The sequence below is a fragment of the Lithobates pipiens genome, unplaced genomic scaffold, assembly GCF_037356315.1.
Source record: "Lithobates pipiens isolate NorthernLeopardFrog02 unplaced genomic scaffold, aLitPip1_a1.2 Scaffold_23, whole genome shotgun sequence".
Lineage (NCBI taxonomy): Eukaryota > Metazoa > Chordata > Amphibia > Anura > Ranidae > Lithobates > Lithobates pipiens.
In genome coordinates this window covers 334264147-334288754 of record NW_027507785.1, presented here as the reverse complement: position 1 = coordinate 334288754, position 24608 = coordinate 334264147, and the positions used below count along the sequence as shown (strand labels likewise).

The 24608-nt window shown below is 46.8% G+C and overlaps 1 protein-coding gene across 1 annotated transcript in view; it reads right to left on the bottom strand.

Moving 5' to 3' along the window:
* Nucleotides 1-24608, bottom strand: part of ERI3 (ERI1 exoribonuclease family member 3) — a gene marked incomplete in the record, with an annotated part of 403278 nt that overhangs the window by 166175 nt on the left and 212495 nt on the right. The window contains 1 exon segment of the mRNA XM_077450748.1: nucleotides 1987-2086. Within this exon segment, the coding sequence (XP_077306874.1) occupies nucleotides 1987-2086 (100 nt within the window).

Here is a 24608-nt window from a genome sequence, read left to right as displayed (position 1 = left end):
TCATTGAGGCCAATGACTGCCAACACCACTACTACTACATCCCCACTTCACCACAACTACACTGTTACTATATCACTACTACACCACTCTCACACCATTACTACAGACCTACTACACTTCTACTACATCCCTTCTACACTGCTTCTTGAATTGAGAGGAATCTTAATATAGCGTGGTCTTACCCCGAAGGGTCCCGACATGCAAAGACAGAGTAAACAACCTTATTATGTTCTAATGTATTAAAAACAATACATATAATATTTCTGCATGGCATGTTCTGATGCACCGCAGTCACCACCTGCAAGGCGGAGATTCCCGTCCACCACACCAAGAATCCCCGCTGCCGGATATGAGATTCACCAGAATCCGTGGTGCCCATGCCGGCCGGAATACAGTGGTGAAGCCAAATAGTGATTGCTTCTGATAGGACAATAGATGTGATAGGATGATTTCTTACAGGACGATACGTTTGATAGGATGATGCATCTGATAGGACGATTTCTGACAGAATTATACATCTGATAGAACAATATGTCTGATAGGACCATAAATATGATGGGACAATAAGTCTGATAGGATTATATTTCTGATAGATATGTTTGATAAGGCGATGCATTTGATGGGACGATACATCTGAGGGGACGATAAATCCGATAGGACGATACATCCAATAAGACGATACGTACGATACATCTGATGGGAAGATATATCCGATAACACGATACGTCTATCAGGACGATATGTCTGATAAGAGGATACGTCTATCAGGACGATACGTCTATCAGGACGATATGTCTGATAAGAGGATACGTCTGATAAGAGGATACGTCTGTTAGGAGGATACGTCTGATAGGAGGATACGTCTGATAAAGAGGATACGTCTGATAGGAGGATACGTCTGATAGGAGGATACGTCTGATAAGAGGATACGTCTGATAAGAGGATACGTCTGTTAGGAGGATACGTCTGATAGGAGGATACGTCTGATAGGAGGATACGTCTGATAAAGAGGATACGTCTGATAGGAGGATACGTCTGATAGGAGGATACGTCTGATAAGAGGATACGTCTGTTAGGAGGATACGTCTGATAGGAGGATACGTCTGATAAGAGGATACGTCTGTTAGGAGGATACGTCTGATAAGAGGATACGTCTGATAAAGAGGATACGTCTGATAAAGAGGATACGTCTGATAAAGAGGATACGTCTGATAACGAGGATACGTCTGATAGGAGGATAAGTCTGATAGGAGGATACGTCTGATAAGAGGATACGTCTGATAAGAGGATACGTCTGATAGGAGGATACGTCTGATAGGAGGATACGTCTGATAAGAGGATACGTCTGATAAGAGGATACGTCTGATAGGAGGATACGTCTGATAGGAGGATAAGTCTGATAGGAGGATACATCTGATAAGAGGATACATCTGATAAGAGGATACGTCTGATAGGAGGATACGTCTGATAGGAGGATACGTCTGATAGGAGGATACGTCTGATAGGAGGATACGTCTGATAGGTGGATAAGTCTGATAGGAGGATAAGTCTGATAGGAGGATACGTCTGATAGGAGGATAAGTCTGATAGGAGGATACGTCTGATAGGAGGATACGTCTGATAGGAGGATACGTCTGATAGGAGGATACGTCTGAGAGGAGGATACGTCTGAGAGGAGGATACGTCTGATAAGAGGATACGTCTGATAGGAGGATACGTCTGATAGGATGCCGTCACTGTTCAGCCAATAATATTTGACGCGACTCATTTGCCTTTTCAATTGACTTTTGCAGAGTCGGTTTGCAGGGCCCCCCACAGCTCAAATTTTGGCCAACTCAGCAGGAACCGGCTAGATTTAAACATTCTACGGCCAGCCTTACTATGTGTTTCCAATAAACACCATCAGACCTACGGCACACAATTGATCACTTACCTGTCACAGGTAGTAAACAAAGTAATTTAGTAAAAGGAAGACTCGGCACTCACCTATGCCGCTGTGTGGCCGCCCTATGTGCTGGAGACTCATGCCTTTGTTCATGTCTAGAAGTCCGTTCTTAGGCCAAGTCCCGATGGCAAAGCTGTATGCCTGCAGAGAGACAAGAAAACCATCGTTATATCACATCTGATACAGCAAACCGGGCTACTGAGAACTACAAGTCCCATCATTCCACACCAATCACATCATATAAGAGCCCCTGTACTTCTATACAATGTATCCCATAACAATTTGGGTTAATTGACATGGCTCAGCCATGAGGCTAATAAAGTGAAGATAAATCAGAGAGGTGCACAGAAAAGGCTCATCGATGTGTTTGCTCTTAGACAGGTACACTTTAAAGGGAATTGCGTTTTTGGCGATTCTCATCTGTACAAATACGTGGGATAAAAGGCGATATTATCCAGAATAAAACGTAATTTTGACCTTCTTATATCAGGCCTGTTGTCATTATTAAATATAATTCTGACCCCCAAATGTGACACCTCACCCCCTTTTCCAGGGACGTCTCCCAACCCCCAGCTGTGATAATATGAAACATCAAAAATCAGCAGAAGATTCCGGCAGTCATCCCAGGACGGCGGAATTTAGCGAAGAATTGGCGAGATGACGGCGGTGAGAATTATCTCCCATCTTCCTCCTCTTCACCATTAAGATCATATCTGACATTTGTACAGCCAACATGGCTCCTGTCATTGATCATCATAAAATCTTCCTGTTTATGTGTCTCCGGGGGGCGATAAGTTCTGTGTGACGAGGAGAGGCATGAAGCCGTACAAATCCCGTCTGCCTTGTCCTCGCTCTGCACCGTCAGGATTGTATGCTGAGGAAACGCACGATTAGCACTTACAATTCTGTCCTGGCAGATGTGTGGATATGGCTGGAGTAGCGGGGAAGGGGACCTTCGGGTACAATAGAGGGTCACCAGATTCAATGGTGGATCCCCTAATCCCATGTAGAGTCACTAGATACAATGAAGGGTCCCCAGATTCCATAGAGTGTCATCAGATCCAATGGAGGATGCTCAGATCCGTGGAGAGTCATCAGATCCAATGGAGGATCCCCGGATCCCATGGAGGGTCATCAGATACAATGGAGGATCCCCGGATCCCATGGAGGGTCATCAGATACAATGGAGGATCCCCGGATCCCATGGAGGGTCATCAGATCCAATGGAGGATCCGTGAATGCCACAGAGGGTCACCAGATCCAATGGAGGATCCCGGGATCCCATGGAGGGTCATCAGATCCAATGGAGGATCCTCGGATCCCATGGAGGGTCATCAGATCCAATGGAGGATCCCCGGATCCCATGGAGGGTCATCAGATCCGAAGGAGGATCCTCAGATCCCATGGAAGGTCATCAGATCCAATGGAGGATCCGTGAATGCCACAGAGGGTCACCAGATCCAATGGAGGATCTGAGGATCCCATGGAGGGTCATCAGATCCAATGGAGGATCTGAGGATCCCATGGAGGGTCATCAGATCCAATGGAGGATCCTCGGATCCCATGGAGGGTCATCAGATCCAATGGAGGATCTGAGGATCCCATGGAGGGTCATCAGATCCAATGGAGGATCCGTGAATGCCACAGAGGGTCACCAGATCCAATGGAGGATCCCCGGATCCCATGGAGGGTCATCAGATCCAATGGAGGATCTGAGGATCCCATGGAGGGTCATCAGATCCAATGGAGGATCCCTGGATCCCATGGAGGGTCATCAGATCCAATAGAGGATCCTCGGATCCCATGGAAGGTCATCAGATCCAATGGAGGATCTGTGAATGCCACAGAGAGTCACCAGATCCAATGGAGGATCCCCGGATCCCATGGAGGGTCATCAGATCCAATGGAGGATCCTCTTATCCCATAGAGGGTCATCAGATCCAATGGAGGATCCTCGGATCCCATGGAGGGTCACCAGATCCAATGGAGGATCCTTGGATCCCATGGAAGGTCATCAGATCCAATGGAGAATCCGTGAATGCCACAGAGGGTCACCAGATGCAATGGAGGATCTCATGAGGGGGTCACCAAATCCAATGGAGGATCTCCAGATCTAATGGAGGGTCGTCAAATCAATGTTCCGACGGAATGTTCTAAATCTAAACCTAACTGGACATGGGCCCTTTTATAAAGCAGTGGTATGGCCTGATCATGGGCATAACATTGTTTTATAGAAGGACCCCTAAAGGCCTTATCAAGGGCATACCCCTACTTATCTCCCGTCTGATCAATGTTTTTAAACAATGTTAATTTGTATCTCTCTATCTCCCGTCTGATCAATGTTTATAAACAATGTTACTTTGTATCTCTCTATCTCTTGTCTGATCAATGTTTATAAACAATGTTACTTTGTATCTCTCTATCTCCTGCCTGATCAATGTTTATAAACAATGTTACTTTGTATCTCTCTATCTCCTGCCTGATCAATGTTTATAAACAATGTTACTTTGTATCTCTCTATCTCCTGCCTGATCAATGTTTATAAACAATGTTACTTTGTATCTCTATATCTCCTGTCTGATCAATGTTTATAAACAATGTTACTTTGTATCTCTCTATCTCCTGTCTGATCAATGTTTTTAAACCAAAATAAACCTCGATCTGTGTGAAAAAAATGATATAAATGTAATTTGGGTGCAGTGTTGCATGAACGTGCAATTACCAGTTAAAGTAGCGCAGTATATCAAAAAATGGCCTGGTCATGAAGGGGGTAAATCTTCTGGAGGTCCAGTGATTAAATAGTTACATTGTATCTATAAATAAGGAAACCAGTGACTAGTACAATGGATAAGATGGGGGGTGGGGGGGGGGGGTGCGGCGCAGTAGTCAGGACCGCACACAGACGGACATCTGCAGATAACGAGGTCTCGCAGTCTCCCCCTCCTGGCAGCACATAATGAAGTGGCGGCGTACGTTGGCGTTCCCTTCTCCTCGTAGCCAAACACGCGGCTCTGCGGATAATTAATAGATAACGGCACTAATCCTATTGGGAGATGATTAGCAATTAAAAGTCCTAATTAAGCCTGAGCATCGCTCAGTGGAGTCGCCCTTTATGTACACAGAGGGGGGAGGGGTTGGTTGCTGTGTCTGGCGGTCTGCAGAGTGTTGACGTCTTTATTGTTCGGGACTCCGAGGTACACCGAGGCACCTGGGACAGGAGGGGGCGGGCCAACAGCCAGCGTCCTGCAGCTTCTTCCTATAAACCGGGGTCACAGAGAAGAATAAATCTCATGCTGGGCCGATGGGTGACACGCTGATGAGAGGTATTAGTGGGAGGAATAGTGCCCCATAATTGGTGTCAGTGGGAGGAATAGTGCCCCATCATTGGTGTCAGTGGGAGGAATAGTGCCCCATCATTGGTATCAGTGGGAGGAATAGTGCCCCATCATTGGTGTCAGTGGGAGGAATAGTGCCCCATCATTGGTATCAGTGGGAGGAATAGTGCCCCATCATTGGTGTCAGTGGGAGGAATAGTGCCCCATCATTGGTATCAGTGGGAGGAATAGTGCCCCATCATTGGTGTCAGTGGGAGGAATAGTGCCCCATCATTGGTATCAGTGGGAGGAATAGTGCCCCATCATTGGTGTCAGTGGGAGGAATAGTGCCCCATCATTGGTATCAGTGGGAGGAATAGTGCCCCATCATTGGTGTCAGTGAGAGGAATAGTGCCCCATCATTGGTGTCAGTAGGAGGAATAGTGCCCCATCATTGGTGTCAGTGAGAGGAATAGTGCCCCATCATTGGTGTCAGTGGGAGGAATAGTGCCCCATCATTGGTGTCAGTGGGAGGAATAGTGCCCCATCATTGGTGTCAGTGGGAGGAATAGTGCCCCATCATTGGTATCAGTGGAAGGAATAGTGCCCCATCATTGGTGTCAGTGGGAGGAATAGTGCCCCATCATTGGTGTCAGTGGGAGGAATAGTGCCCCAACATTGGTGTCAGTGAGAGGAATAGTGCCCCGTCATTGGTGTCAGTGGGAGGAATAGTGCCCCATCATTGGTGTCAGTGGGAGGAATAGTGCCCCATCATTGGTGTCAGTGGGAGGAATAGTGCCCCATCATTGGTGTCAGTAGGAGGAATAGTGCCCCATCATTGGTGTCAGTGAGAGGAATAGTGCCCCATCATTGGTGTCAGTGGGAGGAATAGTGCCCCATCATTGGTGTCAGTAGGAGGAATAGTGCCCCATCATTGGTGTCAGTGAGAGGAATAGTGCCCCATCATTGGTGTCAGTAGGAGGAATAGTGCCCCATCATTGGTGTCAGTGAGAGGAATAGTGCCCCATCATTGGTGTCAGTGGGAGGAATAGTGTCCCATCATTGGTGTCAGTGGGAGGAATAGTGCCCCATCATTGGTGTCAGTGGGAGGAATAGTGCCCCATCATTGGTGTCAGTGGGAGGAATAGTGCCCCATCATTGGTGTCAGTGGGAGGAATAGTGTCCCATCATTGGTGTCAGTGGAGGAATAGTGCCCCATCATTGGTGTCAGTGGGAGGAATAGTGCCCCATCATTGGTGTCAGTGAGAGGAATAGTGCCCCATCATTGGTGTCAGTGGGAGGAATAGTGCCCCATCATTGGTGTCAGTGGGAGGAATAGTGCCCCATCATTGGTGTCAGTGAGAGGAATAGTGCCCCATCATTGGTGTCAGTAGGAGGAATAGTGCCCCATCATTGGTGTCAGTGAGAGGAATAGTGCCCCATCATTGGTGTCAGTGGGAGGAATAGTGCCCCATCATTGGTGTCAGTGGGAGGAATAGTGCCCCATCATTGGTGTCAGTGAGAGGAATAGTGCCCCATCATTGGTGTCAGTGGGAGGAATAGTGCCCCAACATTGGTGTCAGTGGGAGGAATAGTGCCCCATCATTGGTGTCAGTGGGAGGAATAGTGCCCCATCATTGGTGTCAGTAGGAGGAATAGTGCCCCATCATTGGTGTCAGTGAGAGGAATAGTGCCCCATCATTGGTGTCAGTGGGAGGAATAGTGCCCCATCATTGGTGTCAGTAGGAGGAATAGTGCCCCATCATTGGTGTCAGTGAGAGGAATAGTGCCCCATCATTGGTATCAGTGGGAGGAATAGTGCCCCATCATTGGTGTCAGTGGGAGGAATAGTGCCCCATCATTGGTGTCAGTAGGAGGAATAGTGCCCCATCAATTGGTATCAGTGGGAGGAATAGTGCCCCATCATTGGTGTCAGTGGGAGGAATAGTGCCCCATCATTGGTGTCAGTAGGAGGAATAGTGCCCATCATTGGTGTCAGTGAGAGGAATAGTGCCCCATCATTGGTGTCAGTGGGAGGAATAGTGCCCCGTCATTGGTATCAGTGGGAGGAATAGTGCCCCATCATTGGTGCCAGTGTGAGGAATAGTGCCCCCATCATTGGTGTCAGTGGGGGGAATTATGCCCCATTGCTGGTGTCAGTGGCCAGACTAATGCCTCAGTGGCCAAATAAAAACAAGCAAAGGGCCACATCTGGTCCCCAGGACACAATTTGGAGTTCACAACTCTATGCTATGATTAAGGCTCGAGGCGAAACGCGTTAGTTTAAATGCTGTATCTTGCCATGTAGTTACTAAAGAATCATTGCAATGGGTGACATAGAGAAGCCGGCCTTATTGTATTGGGGGGTCCCCTTCTCTGCCCGAAAGTCTGTGGGTGGAGCCTCTGCATCATCAAATACAAGGACTATGGATGGAGGAAGCAAAAGTGCGACCGCGGCCTGGAGCGCCTTACAGAGGAGGCTTCATGGGAGGTGGGGGACCCTGCTGAAGCGAGAAATGAGGTAAGTACTTACACCTTGTTTATGTACCCCTAGATAAAACCAGCAATAAACAGTGCAGTGCAGGGATGGGGGCGGGGGGGGGGCACTGCAATGGACTTGTTGTGGCCCCCGACATCGCCGCCTGTCCTGTATTTTGATTGGGCGCTGAAGGTCAATCCTGAGCGGAATCGGTGACTACGCCGCCCCCCCTCCGATGAAGGTCAAGTCGGCACGTTATGAATATTCAGCGCTGCGCCTCCCGGATCGATGGCTTCTAATTATTTTTTTTTCTTCCTGGGTGTTGGGAGGAAGTTGCGGCAGGCATTGATTGGCTCTCACCGGCCCGGGAGATAAGACCGGCGACTCCCGACGGCGGCAGATGATCCGTCAAGGAGCGATGCAAGCCGGACATACTCCATGCAACCGTCACACGTGTTATAAATCATTCATAATATTCGTTTGTTTACCAGTAAAAAAAAAAAAATCTGCATTACTTTCTAGAAAATGACTTACAACTCCCGAGCATTATACATTTCTTGGCAGAGACCCCAGAGAATAAAACGGCCATCGGGCGCAATATTTTATATCACATGGTATTTGTGGAAGATGTCTTTCAAATGCAATTTTTTGGGGAAAAAATGTATTTTAATGAATTAAAATAATAATAATAAAAAAAAAAAAAAACGCTAAAGTTAACCCCGCTTTTCATGAATAATATGAACGATGACGTTCGGTCGAGTAAATAGATACCCAACCTGTCACGGCTTTATAATTGCACACAGGCGATTTGCACAAATCTCCTTTTTTTTTTTTACAGGTTACCAGTTTAGAGTTACAGAGGAGTTCTAGCGCTAGAATTATTGCTGTCGCTCTAACGATCGCAGCGATACCTCACATGTGCGGTGCGAAGACAGTGTGCGTTTACATGCGTGGGTGCGACTTACGTACGCAATCGCTTTTGGGCGCGAGCACGGAGGGATGGGATATAGACTCTTAACAGGTTTTCTTCTAAGATTGTCCTGTATTTGTCTCCATTCATCTTCCCATCAACTCTGACCAGCTTCCCTGTCCCTGCTGAAGAAAACCATCCCCACCACATGATGCTGCCACCACCATGTCTCACAGTGGGGATGGTGTGTTCGGGGGATGGGCGGTGTTAGTTTCCCCCACACATAGCGTTTTGCTTTTAGGCCATAAAGTAGAATTTTGGTCTCCTCTGACCAGATCACCTTCTTCCACATGTTTGCTGCCCCCTCCCCCACATGGCTTCTCACACACTACAAACAGGACTTCTTATGACTTTCTTTCTCCAATGTCTTTCTTCTTGTCACTCTTCCATAAAGGGCAGATTTGTGGAGAGACGACTAATAGTTGTCCTGTGGACAGATTCTCCCCCCTGAGCTGTGGATCTCTGCAGCTCCTCCAGAGTTACCATGGACCTCTTGGCTCTTCTCTGATGAATGTTCTCCTTGCCCGGCCCGGTCAGTTTAGGTGGACGGCCATGTCTTGGTAGGTTGGCAGTTGTGCCCATACTCTTTCCATTTTCCGATGATGGATTGAACAGAGCTCCGTGAGATGATCAAAGCTTGGGAGATTTTATTATAACCCAACCCTGCTTTATACTTCTCCACAACTTCATCCCTGACCTGTCTGGTGTGTTCCTCGGCCTTCATGATGCTGTTTGTTCACTAAGGTTCTCTAACAAACCTCTGAGGGCTGCACAGAACACCTGTATTTATACTGAGATTAAATGACACACAGGTGGACTCTATTTAAATAAAATTGCTGATCACAGACGCTCTCCATCCAATCTGACAGAGCTTGAGATATTTTACAAAGAAGAAGAATGGGCAGAAATGTCCTCTCTAGATGGGCAAAGCTGGTAGAGACACCCCCAAAAAGACTTGTAGAGAAAGGGGGTTCTACAAAGTACTGACTCCGGGGGGCGCCATACAAATGCCCCTCCCCCACACTTTTCACATATTTATTTGTATCATTTATCATTTTCCTTCCACTTCACAATTATGTGACACTTTGTGTTGGTCCATCACATAAAATCCCAATAAAATGCATTTATGGTTTTGGTTGTAACATGACAAGATGTGGAAGATTTCAAAGGGTGCGAATAATAAAAAGCATCAACAATATTTGTAAATCTGCGGCTTTCAATTAAACGATCCCCGGTGATCCCGCCATGAAGGTCACTTCCTGTTATAGGGTGACAACGCTCTGTCCCCACCTCAAAACTCTGCTCCTGTGTTGTCACCCTGTTGCATGGGCTTCCAATGGAAGACTTCAACTTGGGAGACTTCAATTGGTAATTGGGAGACTTTGATTGGTCGTGTCATAACACATGACACAGGCATGATCCCCCCCCCTCCCCCCCATTGTCACCGTGCTGAGAAACACATGTAAGACGGGAAGAGGCAGCAACAGATCAGCAACAATGAGATTTTGCAAGGGATGAAAAAATAAATAAAAAGGTAAAACGATACATAATTATAAACACGGCAATTGTTTATGGCAGAGAGATCTGAGCGCCATCCAGTTTGAGTTTCCATCCACTCCACCAACCAACCCCGCCACCAAGACACAACATGACCCCCGCCATGACACAACCCCCCCCATGACACAACCCCCCCCCATGACACAACCCCCCCCCATGACACAACCTGCCCCCCAGCCCCCCATGACACAACCTGCCCCCCCATGACACAACATGCCCCCCATGACACAACCTGCCCCCCCGACATGACACAACCTCCCCCCATGACACAACCTGCCCCCCCCATGACACAACATGCCCCCCATGACACAACCTGTCCCTCCCCATGACACAACCTGCCCCCCATGAAACAACCTGCCCCCCTGCCATGACACAACCCCCCGATGACACAACCTGCCTCCCAGCCCCCCATGACACAACCTGCTCCCCCATGACACAACATGCCCCCCCATGACACAACCTGCCCCCCCGCCATGACACAACCTCCCCCCATGACACAAACTGCCCCCCAGCCCCCCCATGACACAACCTGCCCCCCATGACACAACCTGCCCCCCATGACACAACCTCCCCCCATGACACAACCTGCCCCCCAGCCCCCCCATGACACAACCTGCCCCCCCATGACACAACCTGCCCCCCTGCCATGACACAACCCCCCCATGACACAACCTGCCTCCCAGCCCCCCATGACACAACCTGCTCCCCCATGACACAACCTGCGCCCCAGCCCCCCCATGAGACAACCTGCCCCCCCCCCCCCCATGACACAACATGTCCTGCTCAGAATACAACGTGTTGGAAAACAACAATAGAAGATGTTTGGAGAGGAGCCACAAAGAGCCGAGGAGGAGAAGACACCAGTGAAAAGGCCCCAATCCCATTTAGATTGGCGAATAATGGCATGAGCGGCGTTCCTCCATCAGGCGCGGCAGTATCGGGGGGGGGGGGGGCAGGTATAATGTGTGTGTATCCATGCACAGAGAGACATATCGGAGGAGAGGGGGGAGATTGCCATGGGCCGCTGAAGAATAACACTCGGCTCCCCTCCTCCGTCAAATCACGGCGGAATTCCAGTAATAGATTCTCGGAGTGACAGTCCATTCGATTCGAAGGTGATCCTCTTTATCCCGCCACATCAAATATTAAACGGCCGTATTAGGCGATCCGCGCGTCACTTTAGCTGGCTTATTCCGCCTGCTTTATTTTATTCATCCCCTCCCGCTTCCAGCTATTCTGATATTCTCAATGTTATCTAAACATTTCTTAATACACTCGCCCTCTTATCAATTTTCTTTTGTACGGCGAGGCCGGGGGAGGGGGGGGGGAGGGGGTTTGGCTACTTAAAGAAATATTCAGGATTTTAGTTTTTTTATTCTCTTTAAATTATTTTGCTGCTTATTTTTGTATCTTTTCACGGTTTTGATTTATTTATTTCTTTCCTTGTCCGGGAAGCTTAGCGGGAAGATAGAGGGGCAGAAGAGAAGAGAAGGGCTGCATTTGACGGATGCCTTTCAACAAGGGCAGTCTAGCTTGTCAAAGCCTGAGTGGAAGATGAATTGGCGCATCTATTCAGGCTGCCGTCGCATGTCATGCAATACGGTTTAATATTCCCGGATAAAGCCGGTTGGGATAGCGCAATCTTGACACACCGGAGTTATTTGCTCTTTTTGTGCACACGCGCCGCCCCCCTCCTCCTCCTCCTCTTCCCCTCCCGCGGGTACCGCCGCACAGAACTTTCTATAAAGGGAACTTCACGAGCCGCCAACTGCATGTACCACAACAATACCCCGGGGTCTGTTCTCTCATGGAGGTGTACTTAGCTCACATACCCATTGGTACATGAAGTGATGGGGCAAGGTCCTCTGGCCCCCAATGCAAAAAGGACAAAGTGAGTCCCTTGAGCAGTGAGCTACTTCGGCAGCCAAGGTTGCAGCCCCCCTTCTAATGAAGCGTCCTCTCCATCTTCAGAGGTGAACTACTTTGCCAAATTAGGTTGAGGGTCCTTCTTCCAATGAAGCCAAAGTGCCCCCTCTCGTCCTTGAGTGGTGCACAACTCTGGCAGCCAAGGTTGCAGGTCCTTCATCCAATGAAGCCAAAGTGTTCCCTCTCGCTCTAGAGAGGTGCACTACTCTGGCAGCCAAGGTTGCAGGTCCTTCATCCAATGAAGCCAAAGTGCGCCCCCCTTGCCCTCGAGCGATGCACTACTTTGGCGGCCAAGGTTGCAGGTCCTTCATCCAATGAAGCTAAAGTGCGCCCCCCCCCCCTCGCCCTTGAGTGGTGCACTACTTTGGCAGCCAATGTTGCGGGTCCTTCATCCAATGAAGCCAAAGTTTGCCCCCTTTGCCCTTGAGCGGTGCACACTACTTTGGCAGCCAAGGTTGCAGCAGGTCCTTCATCCAATGAAGTCAAAGTGTGCCCCCTTTGCCCTTGGGCGGTGCACACTACTTTGGCAGCCAAGGTTGCAGCAGGTCCTTCATCCAATGAAGCCAAAGTGTGCCCCCCTTGCCCTTGGGCGGTGCACACTACTTTGGTAGCCAAGGTTGCAGCAGGTCCTTCATCCAATGAAGTCAAAGTGTGCCCCCTTTGCCCTTGGGCGGTGCACACTACTTTGGCAGCCAAGGTTGCAGCAGGTCCTTCATCCAATGAAGCCAAAGTGTGCCCCCCTTGCCCTTGGGCGGTGCACACTACTTTGGTAGCCAAGGTTGCAGCAGGTCCTTCATCCAATGAAGCCAAAGTGTGCCCCCTTTGCCCTTGGGCGGTGCACACTACTTTGGTAGCCAAGGTTGCAGCAGGCCCTTTATCCAATGAAGCCAAAGTGTGCCCCCCTTGCTCTTGAGTGGTGCACACTACTTTGGCAGCCAAGGCTGCAGCAAGTCTTTCATCCAATGAAGCCAAAGTGTGCCCCCCTTGCCCTTGAGTGGTGCACACTACTTTGGTAGCCAAGGTTGCAGCAGGTCCTTCATCCAATGAAGTCAAAGTGCGCCCCCCTCGTCCTTGAGCGGTGAACTACTTTGGCAGCCAAGATTGCTAGAGTGCGCCCTCCCTCTCGAGCAGTGAACTACTTCAACAGTCAAGGTTGCAGGTCCCCCTTCTAACGACACGCCCAAGGCAAAAAAAAAGAAAAAGTGACCCCCCCTTGAGAGGTGTAATATTTCAGCAGATTAGGTTGCACGTCCCTCATCTAATGACGCCAAAGTGCGCCCTCTTCCTCTTGAGTGGTGAAACACTTCGGTAGCCTAGGTCGCGGTTCCTCCTTCTAATGAAGCAACCAAGGCAAAAAGGCCAAAGTGCACCCCCCCCCCCCCCCCGAGAGGTGAACTACTTGGACAGCCTAGGGTGCCGGTCCCTCATCTAATGAAGTCAAAGTGCACCCCCTTCCCCTCGAGTGGTGAACTACTTTGGCAGCCAAGGTTGCAGGCCCATTTCTAATGTAGCGCCCATGGCAAAAAAAGCTAAAGTGCGCCCTCTCCCCCTTAAGAAGTGAACTACTTTGGCAGCCAAGGTTGCGGGTCCCCCTTTTAATGACACACCCAAGACCAAAAAAAAAAGTGCACCACCTCCACCTTGAGAGGTGAACTATTTTGGCAGCCTAGGTTGCAGGTCCCCTTTCTAATGAAGCACCCAAGGCATCGGCCTCCTCTGCCTAGTCCTTGGCCCAGCCTATATATTTATTTTACAGGCTCCCTGACATGTATACATTTATCTCTGCACCCTGTAGTGGAAAACAACTAGGTTCTAAAGAATCACTTCAGGTTAAATCTGAAATCCACAGCTGAAATACAAATGTTGGGACCTGCCAATGGATTGTATTTTTGTCCATCAGGTGCTGAGGCTTACACAGCTCTGCCACACAGCACAGCCAGTCCGGTGACCCGACACTTCTCTACTGCAGTTATGAAATGCAACCTGGTCACCTCCCCATCCCCAGTCTGCGAAGGAGCAGCAACAGACTGATGAGGTCAGCACTCTGCTCTCTCCTCTTATCAGCAAGCAGCACACAAGACTGGTCCCTTGTGACGCCCCTCCCTCTGTATTGTGCAGATATCTGCAAGACCATGACACCAAGTCAAATCCGGGTACTTACATTTATTGCATTTAACGCTTTTAATGTATATATACACAACCACCTTGAGTTCAGACTTTAACTTGTTTCCATGTTGCCCACCTACAACCCTCTCTAGTTATCTACAGCTGTTCCCCAGACACAGTCCCACCTCCGTGTATACAGTTCCCCACCCAAAGAAGAAGCAAAAATGTGGAATGCTCCCATTGGATGCAATGGATACCCCCACGAGCCTGTACAGGTATAAAAGACAAGCCGGGTAATAGAGAAAATTTACAGAGATAATTTGACTTGTAATATCACCCCCAGCGAGATGCAGAACATCTGGAGTAACTCTTTAATTGCACGCAATACACAAGCAATGATTCTACAATAAACCCCTCAGCTTCTGTTTCCTAATTCTGGAGGGTCGAACGCCCCCCCCCCCCCCCCCCAACGAAGGGTGGGGAGGGTTTAATTTTGATACTGCAGGGTAGCAGGTGCCCGGGGGCTTCTGGGAAAAGGCCTTCCTCCTGCCCCATTAGCTCAGTGCCCAGCCATCTGTGGCATGAGCAGCAATTTGGTTCCTTCCCGCGCTCCCCTCGCCTCCCTCCGCCGCCTGCCCCCCACCCCCCCCTCCCCTCCCGCCTATCAGGGAGCTTTTCCATTAGCCCCTCTAATATTGTGACATCCAGAACAGGCTGCCATTACATTCAAACACTGATCGCCCTGTGAAATTACATTGCTAAAATGGGATTGTGTATAATCAGCTTGCTCCATGCACTGTCAGCCGCATCACAAACTGGCGCTAAAGCGGGGCTTATGGATGAATCGAGCGGCTGCTACAAGTGTGCGCGCCTTCCATACTGATAGCCGCCACATTCCGCCCTATTTATATACCAGCGTTTTACTGACTGTCGGCAGACTGTTTGCCAAACACAAAATTGCCGGTCTTTAGCTCATTTGCTGCAACAATGGTCGGGTATTTATTTCCCACAATTGCCGTAATTCCCCCCCCCCCCCGTCATTTTCTTCTCTTTATACACGAGACGTGGATAATAGCTGAAAATAGGAAGAAGAGAAATACAAGAGAAGACAAAAATAATTTAGGAGGAATTTCTGCACCAGAGACCGACTGCAGTACCAGACGGCCCCCAATCCGCACAAAACAATAAACCCCGCCTGCGAACGAGGGGCCTATTCTACGACCGACCTTCTTCATGGCAAATATCAGTTCTGACCATTCCGACTATTCATGAGGTGCTCTGGGCTATTCTTCACCTCGTATTCTGCATCAAATTCCAATAAGAATTAGTCAGAGAAATCAATTTTGTAGCTAGTTACAAGAAATTAAAAAAAAAAAAAATTTACCAAAATTTTCACAGATAGTTCCCACCACCTGTCTGTTATCGGCAATGTCAAGGACATCTTTCACATTTTACATTTTTTTTTTTATATATTTGTCTAATTTTCTCCATTATTTTACACTAAGCTTCACATGTTTCTGCCCCACTACTACAAATAGCAGGGAAAAATAGACAAATATGAGTCAGAAAAAGGCAGACAAAGAGCTAAAGGACCAGAGACAGGGCCCCAGGGTGCAAATCTGGAGAAGTCAATTTTGTAGCTAGTTACAAGAAATTTTAAAAAAGAAAATTTACCAAAATTTTCACAGATAGTTCCCACCACCTGTCTGTTATCGGCAATGTCAAGGACATCGTTCACCTTTTACATTTTTTATTTTATTTTTATTTTTATATATTTGTCTAATTTTCTCCATTATTTTACACTAAGCTTCACATGTTTCTGCCCCACTACTACAAATAGCAGGGAAAAATAGGTAAATACGAGTCAGAAAAAGGCAGACAAAGAGCTAAAGGACCAGAGACAGGACCACAAGGTGCAAATCTGGAGAAGTCAATTTTGTAGCTAGTTACAAGAAATTAAAAAAAAAAATTTACCAAAATTTTCACAGATAGTTCCCACCACCTGTCTGTTATCGGCAATGTCAAGGACATCTTTCACATTTTAAATTTTTTTTTTTATATATTTGTCTAATTTTCTCCATTATTTTACACTAAGCTTCACATGTTTCTGCCCCACTACTACAAATAGCAGGGAAAAATAGACAAATATGAGTCAGAAAAAGGCAGACAAAGAGCTAAAGGACCAGAGACAGGGCCCCAGGGTGCAAATCTGGAGAAGTCAATTTTGTAGCTAGTTACAAGAAATTTTAAAAAAGAAAATTTACCAAAATTTTCACAGATAGTTCCCACCACCTGTCTGTTATCGGCAATGTCAAGGACATCGTTCACCTTTTACATTTTTTATTTTATTTTTATTTTTATATATTTGTCTAATTTTCTCCATTATTTTACACTAAGCTTCACATGTTTCTGCCCCACTACTACAAATAGCAGGGAAAAATAGGTAAATATGAGTCAGAAAAAGGCAGACAAAGAGCTAAAGGACCAGAGACAGGACCACAAGGTGCAAATCTGGAGAAGTCAATTTTGTAGCTAGTTACAAGAAATTTAAAAAAAAATTTACCCAAATTTTCACAGATAGTTCCCACCACCTGTCTGTTATCGGCAATGTCAAGGACATCTTTCACATTTTAAATTTTTTTTTTTATATATTTGTCTAATTTTCTCCATTATTTTACACTAAGCTTCACATGTTTCTGCCCCACTACTACAAATAGCAGGGAAAAATAGGTAAATATGAGTCAGAAAAAGGCAGACAAAGAGCTAAAGGACCAGAGACAGGGCCCCAGGGTGCAAATCTGGAGAAGTCAATTTTGTAGCTAGTTACAAGAAATTTAAAAAAAGAAAATTTACCAAAATTTTCACAGATAGTTCCCACCACCTGTCTGTTATCGGCAATGTCAAGGACATCGTTCACCTTTTACATTTTTTATTTTATTTTTATTTTTATATATTTGTCTAATTTTCTCCATTATTTTACACTAAGCTTCACATGTTTCTGCCCCACTACTACAAATAGCAGGGAAAAATAGGTAAATATGAGTCAGAAAAAGGCAGACAAAGAGCTAAAGGACCAGAGACAGGACCACAAGGTGCAAATCTGGAGAAGTCAATTTTGTAGCTAGTTACAAGAAATTTAAAAAAAAATTTACCCAAATTTTCACAGATAGTTCCCACCACCTGTCTGTTATCGGCAATGTCAAGGACATCTTTCACATTTTAAATTTTTTTTTTTATATATTTGTCTAATTTTCTCCATTATTTTACACTAAGCTTCACATGTTTCTGCCCCACTACTACAAATAGCAGGGAAAAATAGGTAAATATGAGTCAGAAAAAGGCAGACAAAGAGCTAAAGGACCAGAGACAGGGCCCCAGGGTGCAAATCTGGAGAAGTCAATTTTGTAGCTAGTTACAAGAAATTTTCACTATTTTTTTTTTCACAGATCTTTCCCACCACCCTGTGATGGGCAGTTATTGTCAATGTCAAGGAGTTCTTTTACCACTTCTCGTTTTAAAAAAAAATATTTGTCTACTTTTCTCTTTAATCTTACACTAAGCTTCACACGTTTCTGCCTCCACTGCTACAAACGGGGGGGGAAAAAAGGAAAATATGAGTCGAGAAAGAGTTAAAGGACCAGGGTGCAAATCTGGTTTTACTTAAAGCGGGAGTCCGCCGTTTTTTTTTTTTTTTTAAAAGCCAGCAGCTACAAATACTGCAGCTGCTGACTTTTAAAATAGTGACACTTACCCGCCCAGCGCGCCCGCGATGTCGTTACCCGAAGCCGATCTCTCGATCGTCTCTCGGGTGCTGCCGCCGCCGTTTCTTGGGTAGGGAATCGGGAAGTGGAGCCTTTCGGCTTCATTTCCCGGGTTCCCTACTGTGCATGCGCGAGTGGCGCTGCGCAATAAGGATGGTCCCCGCTGTCTCTGGGATCTGTGTGTTTCCCAGCAGACTTTCGGAAAGGAGCGTACCTTCTGCAGAATCTATGCCGGAAGTGGGTGCAGATACCTGTACTGTACAGGTACCTGCACCCCCCTCCCCCCTGAAAGGTGCCAATTGTGGCGCCGGAGGGGGAGAGGATTCCAATGAACGGAAGCTCCACTTTAGGGTGGACCTCCGCTTTAAATTTAGGTTTCATACAGGAACAGATACCATGGGGGGCAGTAGTGACCCTGCAACCTGTCCATCATTTTACTATTGCATTAAAGACTTTCACTCTCCTTAATGGCCTTGCATCATTTTCCTCCTCCCTTCCATTTCACAATCCGATATTATTTTTTATATTATTTTGCTTAATTTTGCAAAGTTCCAGCCCCACGCTTCTGGCCTGCTTGCCTAGGCAAGAATGACAGGACATTATCCCTGATCAAAGCCTTGTGGGATACTGACATCATACAGCCAACAAGACCTCAGGTCAATGTCCGCCACCCTGCGCATTTGCTGCTGATCATGATCAAGTTGCCAGCTCAAAGAACCCAGAGGAGACAGCCATCTACCTGGTGACATCAAAAGAGAAGGTGGCAGCGTAGGACTTGGCATACTGCGACAATGAGGTGGCCTATAAACAAGGCTGAATTTGCTGGGCGTGAGTATGTTTGGGGAGGACAACCAGGTAGATAAGATAAAAGGGGGGGGGGTAAAAGGGTGTCTCAAAGAACCCACAAGAGACAGCCAGCTCCCTGATAACATCAGAAGAGAAGATGGCAGCATGGGACTCAGCATGGTGAGACAGAGAGGTGGCCTACACCAGACAACGCTAGACCCACCGGGCATGTGTGTATGTTTTTGGCAGACAACCCAGCAGACTATGTAAGATAAAAAAATAATATAGTAAAGGGGTGGATCAATGAACCCTGAAAAGACAGTCAGAAGAGAATATGGCAGCCTGGCACCTAGCATGCTGTGATGGAGTGGTAGACTACACCAAACAATGCTGGATTTTTCTGGGCTTCAGCATGTTTCTGGAGGACAACTCCACGGACAAGGTAAGAGGGGAAAAATAAAAGTAAAAGGGGTGGCTCAAAGATGTGGGTAGAGACAGCCAGGTCTCTAATAATGTCAGATAAAAAGATTGAAGACCTGACATGCTATGATGGAACGGTCTATGTCAGATAATACTAGATTCGCTGGTCATGCGAGTATGTTTTTGGAGGACAACCCAGTGAACAGGGTAAGAGGGGGGAAAAAAAGTAAAGGGGGGTTTAAAGAACCCAGGAAAGACAGCAAGGTCCCCGATGATGTCAGAAGAGAAGATGGTGGCATGGGACCCCAGCATGATACGGTGGCCTACACCAAACAATGCTAGTTTCGTTGGGCAAGCGAGTATGTTTTTGGAGGATAACCCAGCACATAAGGGGAAAAAAAGTCAAGGGATAGCTCAAAGAACCCAGGAGGGACAGCCAGGTCCCTGATAATGTCAGAAGAGAAGATGGCAGCATGGGGTTTGGCATGGTGCGACAGAGAGGTGGCCTACACCAGACAATTCTGGATTCACTGCACATTTTAGTAAGTTTTTGGAGGACAACCCAGTGGACAAGGTAATGGAGGGGGAGTAAAAGGGTGGTTTAAAGAACCCAGGAAAGACAGCCAAGGTTCCCCAAGACATCAGAAGAGAAAATGGCAGCATGGGACTCGGCATAGTGCAACAGAGAGGTTGCCTACAACAGACAATGCTAGATTCATTGGACATTTGAGTATTTTTTTTTTTTTTTTTTTTTTGAGGAGAACCCATCAGACAAGGTAATAGTGGGGGAGTAAAAGGGTGGTTTAAAGAACCCGAGAGTGTCAGCCAGGTCCTGAAGACGTCAGAAGAGAAGATGGCAGCCTTGAACTCGGCGCTGGTGCAACGGAGAGGTTTCCTACACCAGACAATGCTAGAATCATTGGACATTTGCAGATCCTGGCATGCCGTGGTAGAGCAGTGGTCTACACCAGACAATGCTAGAATCATTGGACATTTGCAGACCCTGGCATGCCGTGGTAGAGCAGTGGTCTACAACAGACAATGCTAGAATCATTGGACATTTGCAGATCCTGGCATGCCGTGGTAGAGCAGTGGTCTATACCAGACAATGCTAAAATCATTGGACATTTGCAGATCCTGGCATGCCGTGGTAGAGCAGTGGTCTATACCAGACAATGCTAAAATCATTGGACATTTGCAGACCCTGGCATGCCGTGGTGGAGCAGTGGTCTACACCAGACAATGCTAGAATCATTGGACATTTGCAGACCCTGGCATGCCGTGGCGGAGCAGTGGTCTACACCAGACAATGCTAGAATCATTGGACATTTGCAGACCCTGGCATGCCGTGGCGGAGCAGTGGTCTACACCAGACAATGCTAGCGGGATCACTGATCGCATCTGAAAACTACTACCTGCACCATCTCCCACAGCTACTGCTATACACCCTCCAACAGGAATTCTCAGCTAAAAAGAAGAAATATGCATGGATAGATGGATGGACGGAGAGAGTACTGGAAGACCAGAACTACAATACACATTTTTGCTATGCTATGTATATATTTAATATCCCTTATATCCCTTAAACCAGAACTCCAGTGAAAGCTTTTTTTACGTCTGGGACAGGCTGAGGAAAGAATGGAACGTCTGTGTGTCCTGAGGTGAGATGAAATCTTTGCAGGTTAGTGAAAGCCTCCCCACTTGCAGATGTCCCAAAATCTGGCACTGAAGGGTTGTTTTTACATTTAGCCAGAATTACAGCAAAGAAGACTGCATGCTTATAGTGAGAAATACAACATAAAGGAGCATAAAAGATCAGCTTGCTGTCAGCAGATGAATATAAGATCAGTTCTGATTGGCTGCTACAAACTACTGCCCTTTGCCTGAAATGCCATCCGAATGGTGCTACATCAGACATCATCATGTCACCAATATTGGCGGGTTGGTGAAAGGGGAGCAGAGCCACCTCGTCACCTATAGGGACCCCGTCAGTCCTCAGAACATGTTGCCGAATGTTTCCATGTCTAATTGCAAAGCTCTCCGGATACAACTTCTAATTAACCTCCTCTAATGACGGCAATGGGAGCTTTCCACTCCATTAAACGCAACAATCCTTGAGGGCCCGATCCTACATGTACAGGAGATGTACCGCCATTAATGACCGCCAACCCTGACACGTATGTGTACAAATACTGACCGCCTACCACCCGCCCCCCCACAACAGGGTAATAGTTGCTATACATTCACAGTCGGTATGTTAAATGTCACCAATGTTATCACAACGTTTTCTATGGGAGATGACGGTTCCACCAGTTTCGCTGATAGAGGATCTCTGAGCTCATTTTCCACTATATTCCATGTGCAGTGAACATAACGCGGCCAATCTGAAGACCGCACACTAGTTCCCACCACTATTTGTATTTGGGTCCTGGCCTAAATTTTCAGAAATTGTTAAAAACATGGGTGAAATCCAACTTGATTCCGAAAAAAACGGAATAAAAATGTAAAAACGAATTCTACCCCCCTGGGGAATGCGGCACATTCACGTATTCCAGCATTGTGGAAAGTCCCACAACCCACCGATGGTCCAACAATGGATCAAGAGGGTAGAGGTTATTAGGGTGAAGGAAAGTCTCACAAGCACAATAAAAGATACACAATAAAAATGTGGAAATACAAGGCTCTACTGGGTTGAGTTCTCCTGTTCGAATTACTTTAAACGTTTATCAACTGAATAACCAGACCGACATCACAGCCGTGTGGGCGCGGACCGTAGGTCTATGCCAGTCGGGGGTCAGATTGAACACTCCTTCACAACATTGTCACTATGTGCTCCCGCTGGTGGCACCCGTTCTCCCTCCTACTCTTTTTTTTTTTTTATTATTCTTGCTCTCCCCTCTTTCCACCCTTTCTTTGCATCCACTCGTTGTGACCAGATGCCTACTTGGGCGCGGTGGGGCCTTCTAGAAAAACCTACGAAGAGGTTCCCAATAAGCTCTTGGAATCATCTCTCCTTGAAACGATCTCCTGGAACCCCTGCTACCCAGACTTTTCGCTCTGGAAAATACTTACATAGTTACATAGTTAGTCAGGTTGAAAAAAGACACAAGTCCATCCAGTTCAACCAAAAAAAAAAAAAAATATATATATATATATATAATAAATATCATACCAGCCCATATACCCAATTCTATACCCACAGTTGATCCAGAGGAAGGCAAAAAACCCCAGCAGAGCCATGATCCAATTTGCTACAGCAGGGGAAAAAAATTCCTTCCTGATCCCCCGAGAGGCAATTGGATTTTCCCCGGATCAACTTTACCTATAAATTTTAGTACCCAGTTATATTCTGTACACTTAGGAAATAATCCAGGCCTTTCTTAAAGCAATCCACTGATCTGGCCAGATCCACCTCTGCAGGGAGTCTATTCCACATTTTCACAGCTCTTACTGTGAAGAAACCTTTCCGTATTTGCAGATTAAATCTCTTCTCCTCTAGACGTAAAGAGCGCCCCCTTGTCCTCTTTGTTGACTGTAAAGTGAATAACTCAACACCAAGTTCCCTATATGGACCCCTTATATATTTGTACATGTTGATCAAATCCCCCCTTAATCTCCTCTTATCAAGAGTGAATAAATTCAGTTCCTCTAATCTTTCCTCATAGCTGAGCTCCTCCATGCCTCTTATCAGTTTGGTTGCCCTTCTCTGCACTTTCTCCAGTTCCCCGATATCCTTTTTGAGAACTGGTGCCCAAAACTGAACGGCATATTCCAGATGACGTCTTACTAATGATTTGAACAGGGGCAAAATGATATCTCTCTCTCTGGAGTCCATACCTCTCTTAATACAGGAAAGGACTTTGCTCACTTTGGAAACCGCAGCTTGGCATTGCATGTTATTATTGAGCTTATTATCTACCAAAACCCCCAGATCCTTCTCCACTATGGATTCCCCCAGCTGTACTCCCCCTAGAGTGTATGATGCATGCATATTCTTAGCCCCCAAGTGCAGAACTTTACATTTTACAACTTAAATCGGAACCAGTCATATGTCTAGCCTCCCACCCCTTCCTATGATGTTCCCTGGACTTTGCCGTAGTGGAGGGTCTTCTGACCTGTTTTTGGAGCTGGTACAATGTTAAACTCCTCGTGTTCTTTACAGAGTGGTTTTGCCTTCCCTGATGTACCCATTCCCTCAGTCTTCCCTGAAATTCCTTTTTTTTTTCTTCACTTTCTTTTTTTTTACTGGAAAATGTATAAATAAAGAATGCAAAAGAAAATAAAAAATAGTGACACTGACAACCAAGGTAAGGGGGGTTCAGAAACTGGCAACCAAGGTAAGGGGGTTCAGACATTAACCACCAATATAAGGGGGGCTCAGACACTGAAAACCAAGGTAAGGGGGGTTCAGACACTGACAACTGAGGTGAGGGGGGGCTCAGACACTGACCACCAATGTAAGGAGCCCAGTGACCACCAATGCAAGAGGCCCATAGATACTGACCAGGCAATTGGGCAATAGTGGACTATGTGGTGCTCCAATTTGCATGCCAACACGTGTGCATCCTCCCAGGCTCAGGTTTTCCTTTGTTGGTAACATTTACATTTGTCCATTTTCCATTGGTGCACCTGAAGATTTTGCATACTTCTAAAGGGGGCCGAAACTGAAAAAAGTTTGGGAGATGCTGGTTTAGAAGACCAGACAAGAATTAGTCAGGAAATTACTATTCATAGAGATCATTAGAGATTGGGTGAATACCGGCAGAGGGTGTGCAGGAACAGCAGGCACCCTCCAATATGAGGGCTTCAGAGAGAACTTCAATATCCGGTTATCAATAAGGTGCCCAACGCTTGATATTTAGTCATCATGAGCGTACGTTGGAGGAGAGGAAGAGTCGATCTCCTGGTTTCTGCTCATGTAACCAGGAAAGGTGGCCGGAGGGGGAGCGCCGGAGGCCGCACATCTGACAAAAAGGCAGAAATGGAATTATCAGACTCGGCGCTATGTAAACACACAAAGTGGGATATGATTAATTCGGGGGGCAGTAATAAATCCGTCACCTCAGAGGTATTGATCGCCTGGCGCTCAGCGGTGTCAGGTCTTCAGAGGAGACGAGGGATCAAAGTGACGTTAACCTGACGCTTGTTAAGCTGCCAGGCTTGTTTAAGCACACAAGGCGTCTGTGGAAAGGATGGGGGGCGCTCAGCCATGTAACGCTACGGTCAGCCGCTTCCAGTGTAGCAAAATAAAGACATAGTGAAAAGAAAATAAAAAGAAAAAAAAGAAAAACGTGCGTTCTCCTACAATAAAATTTCAGCCACATACAAGTCGCCCACCAACGCA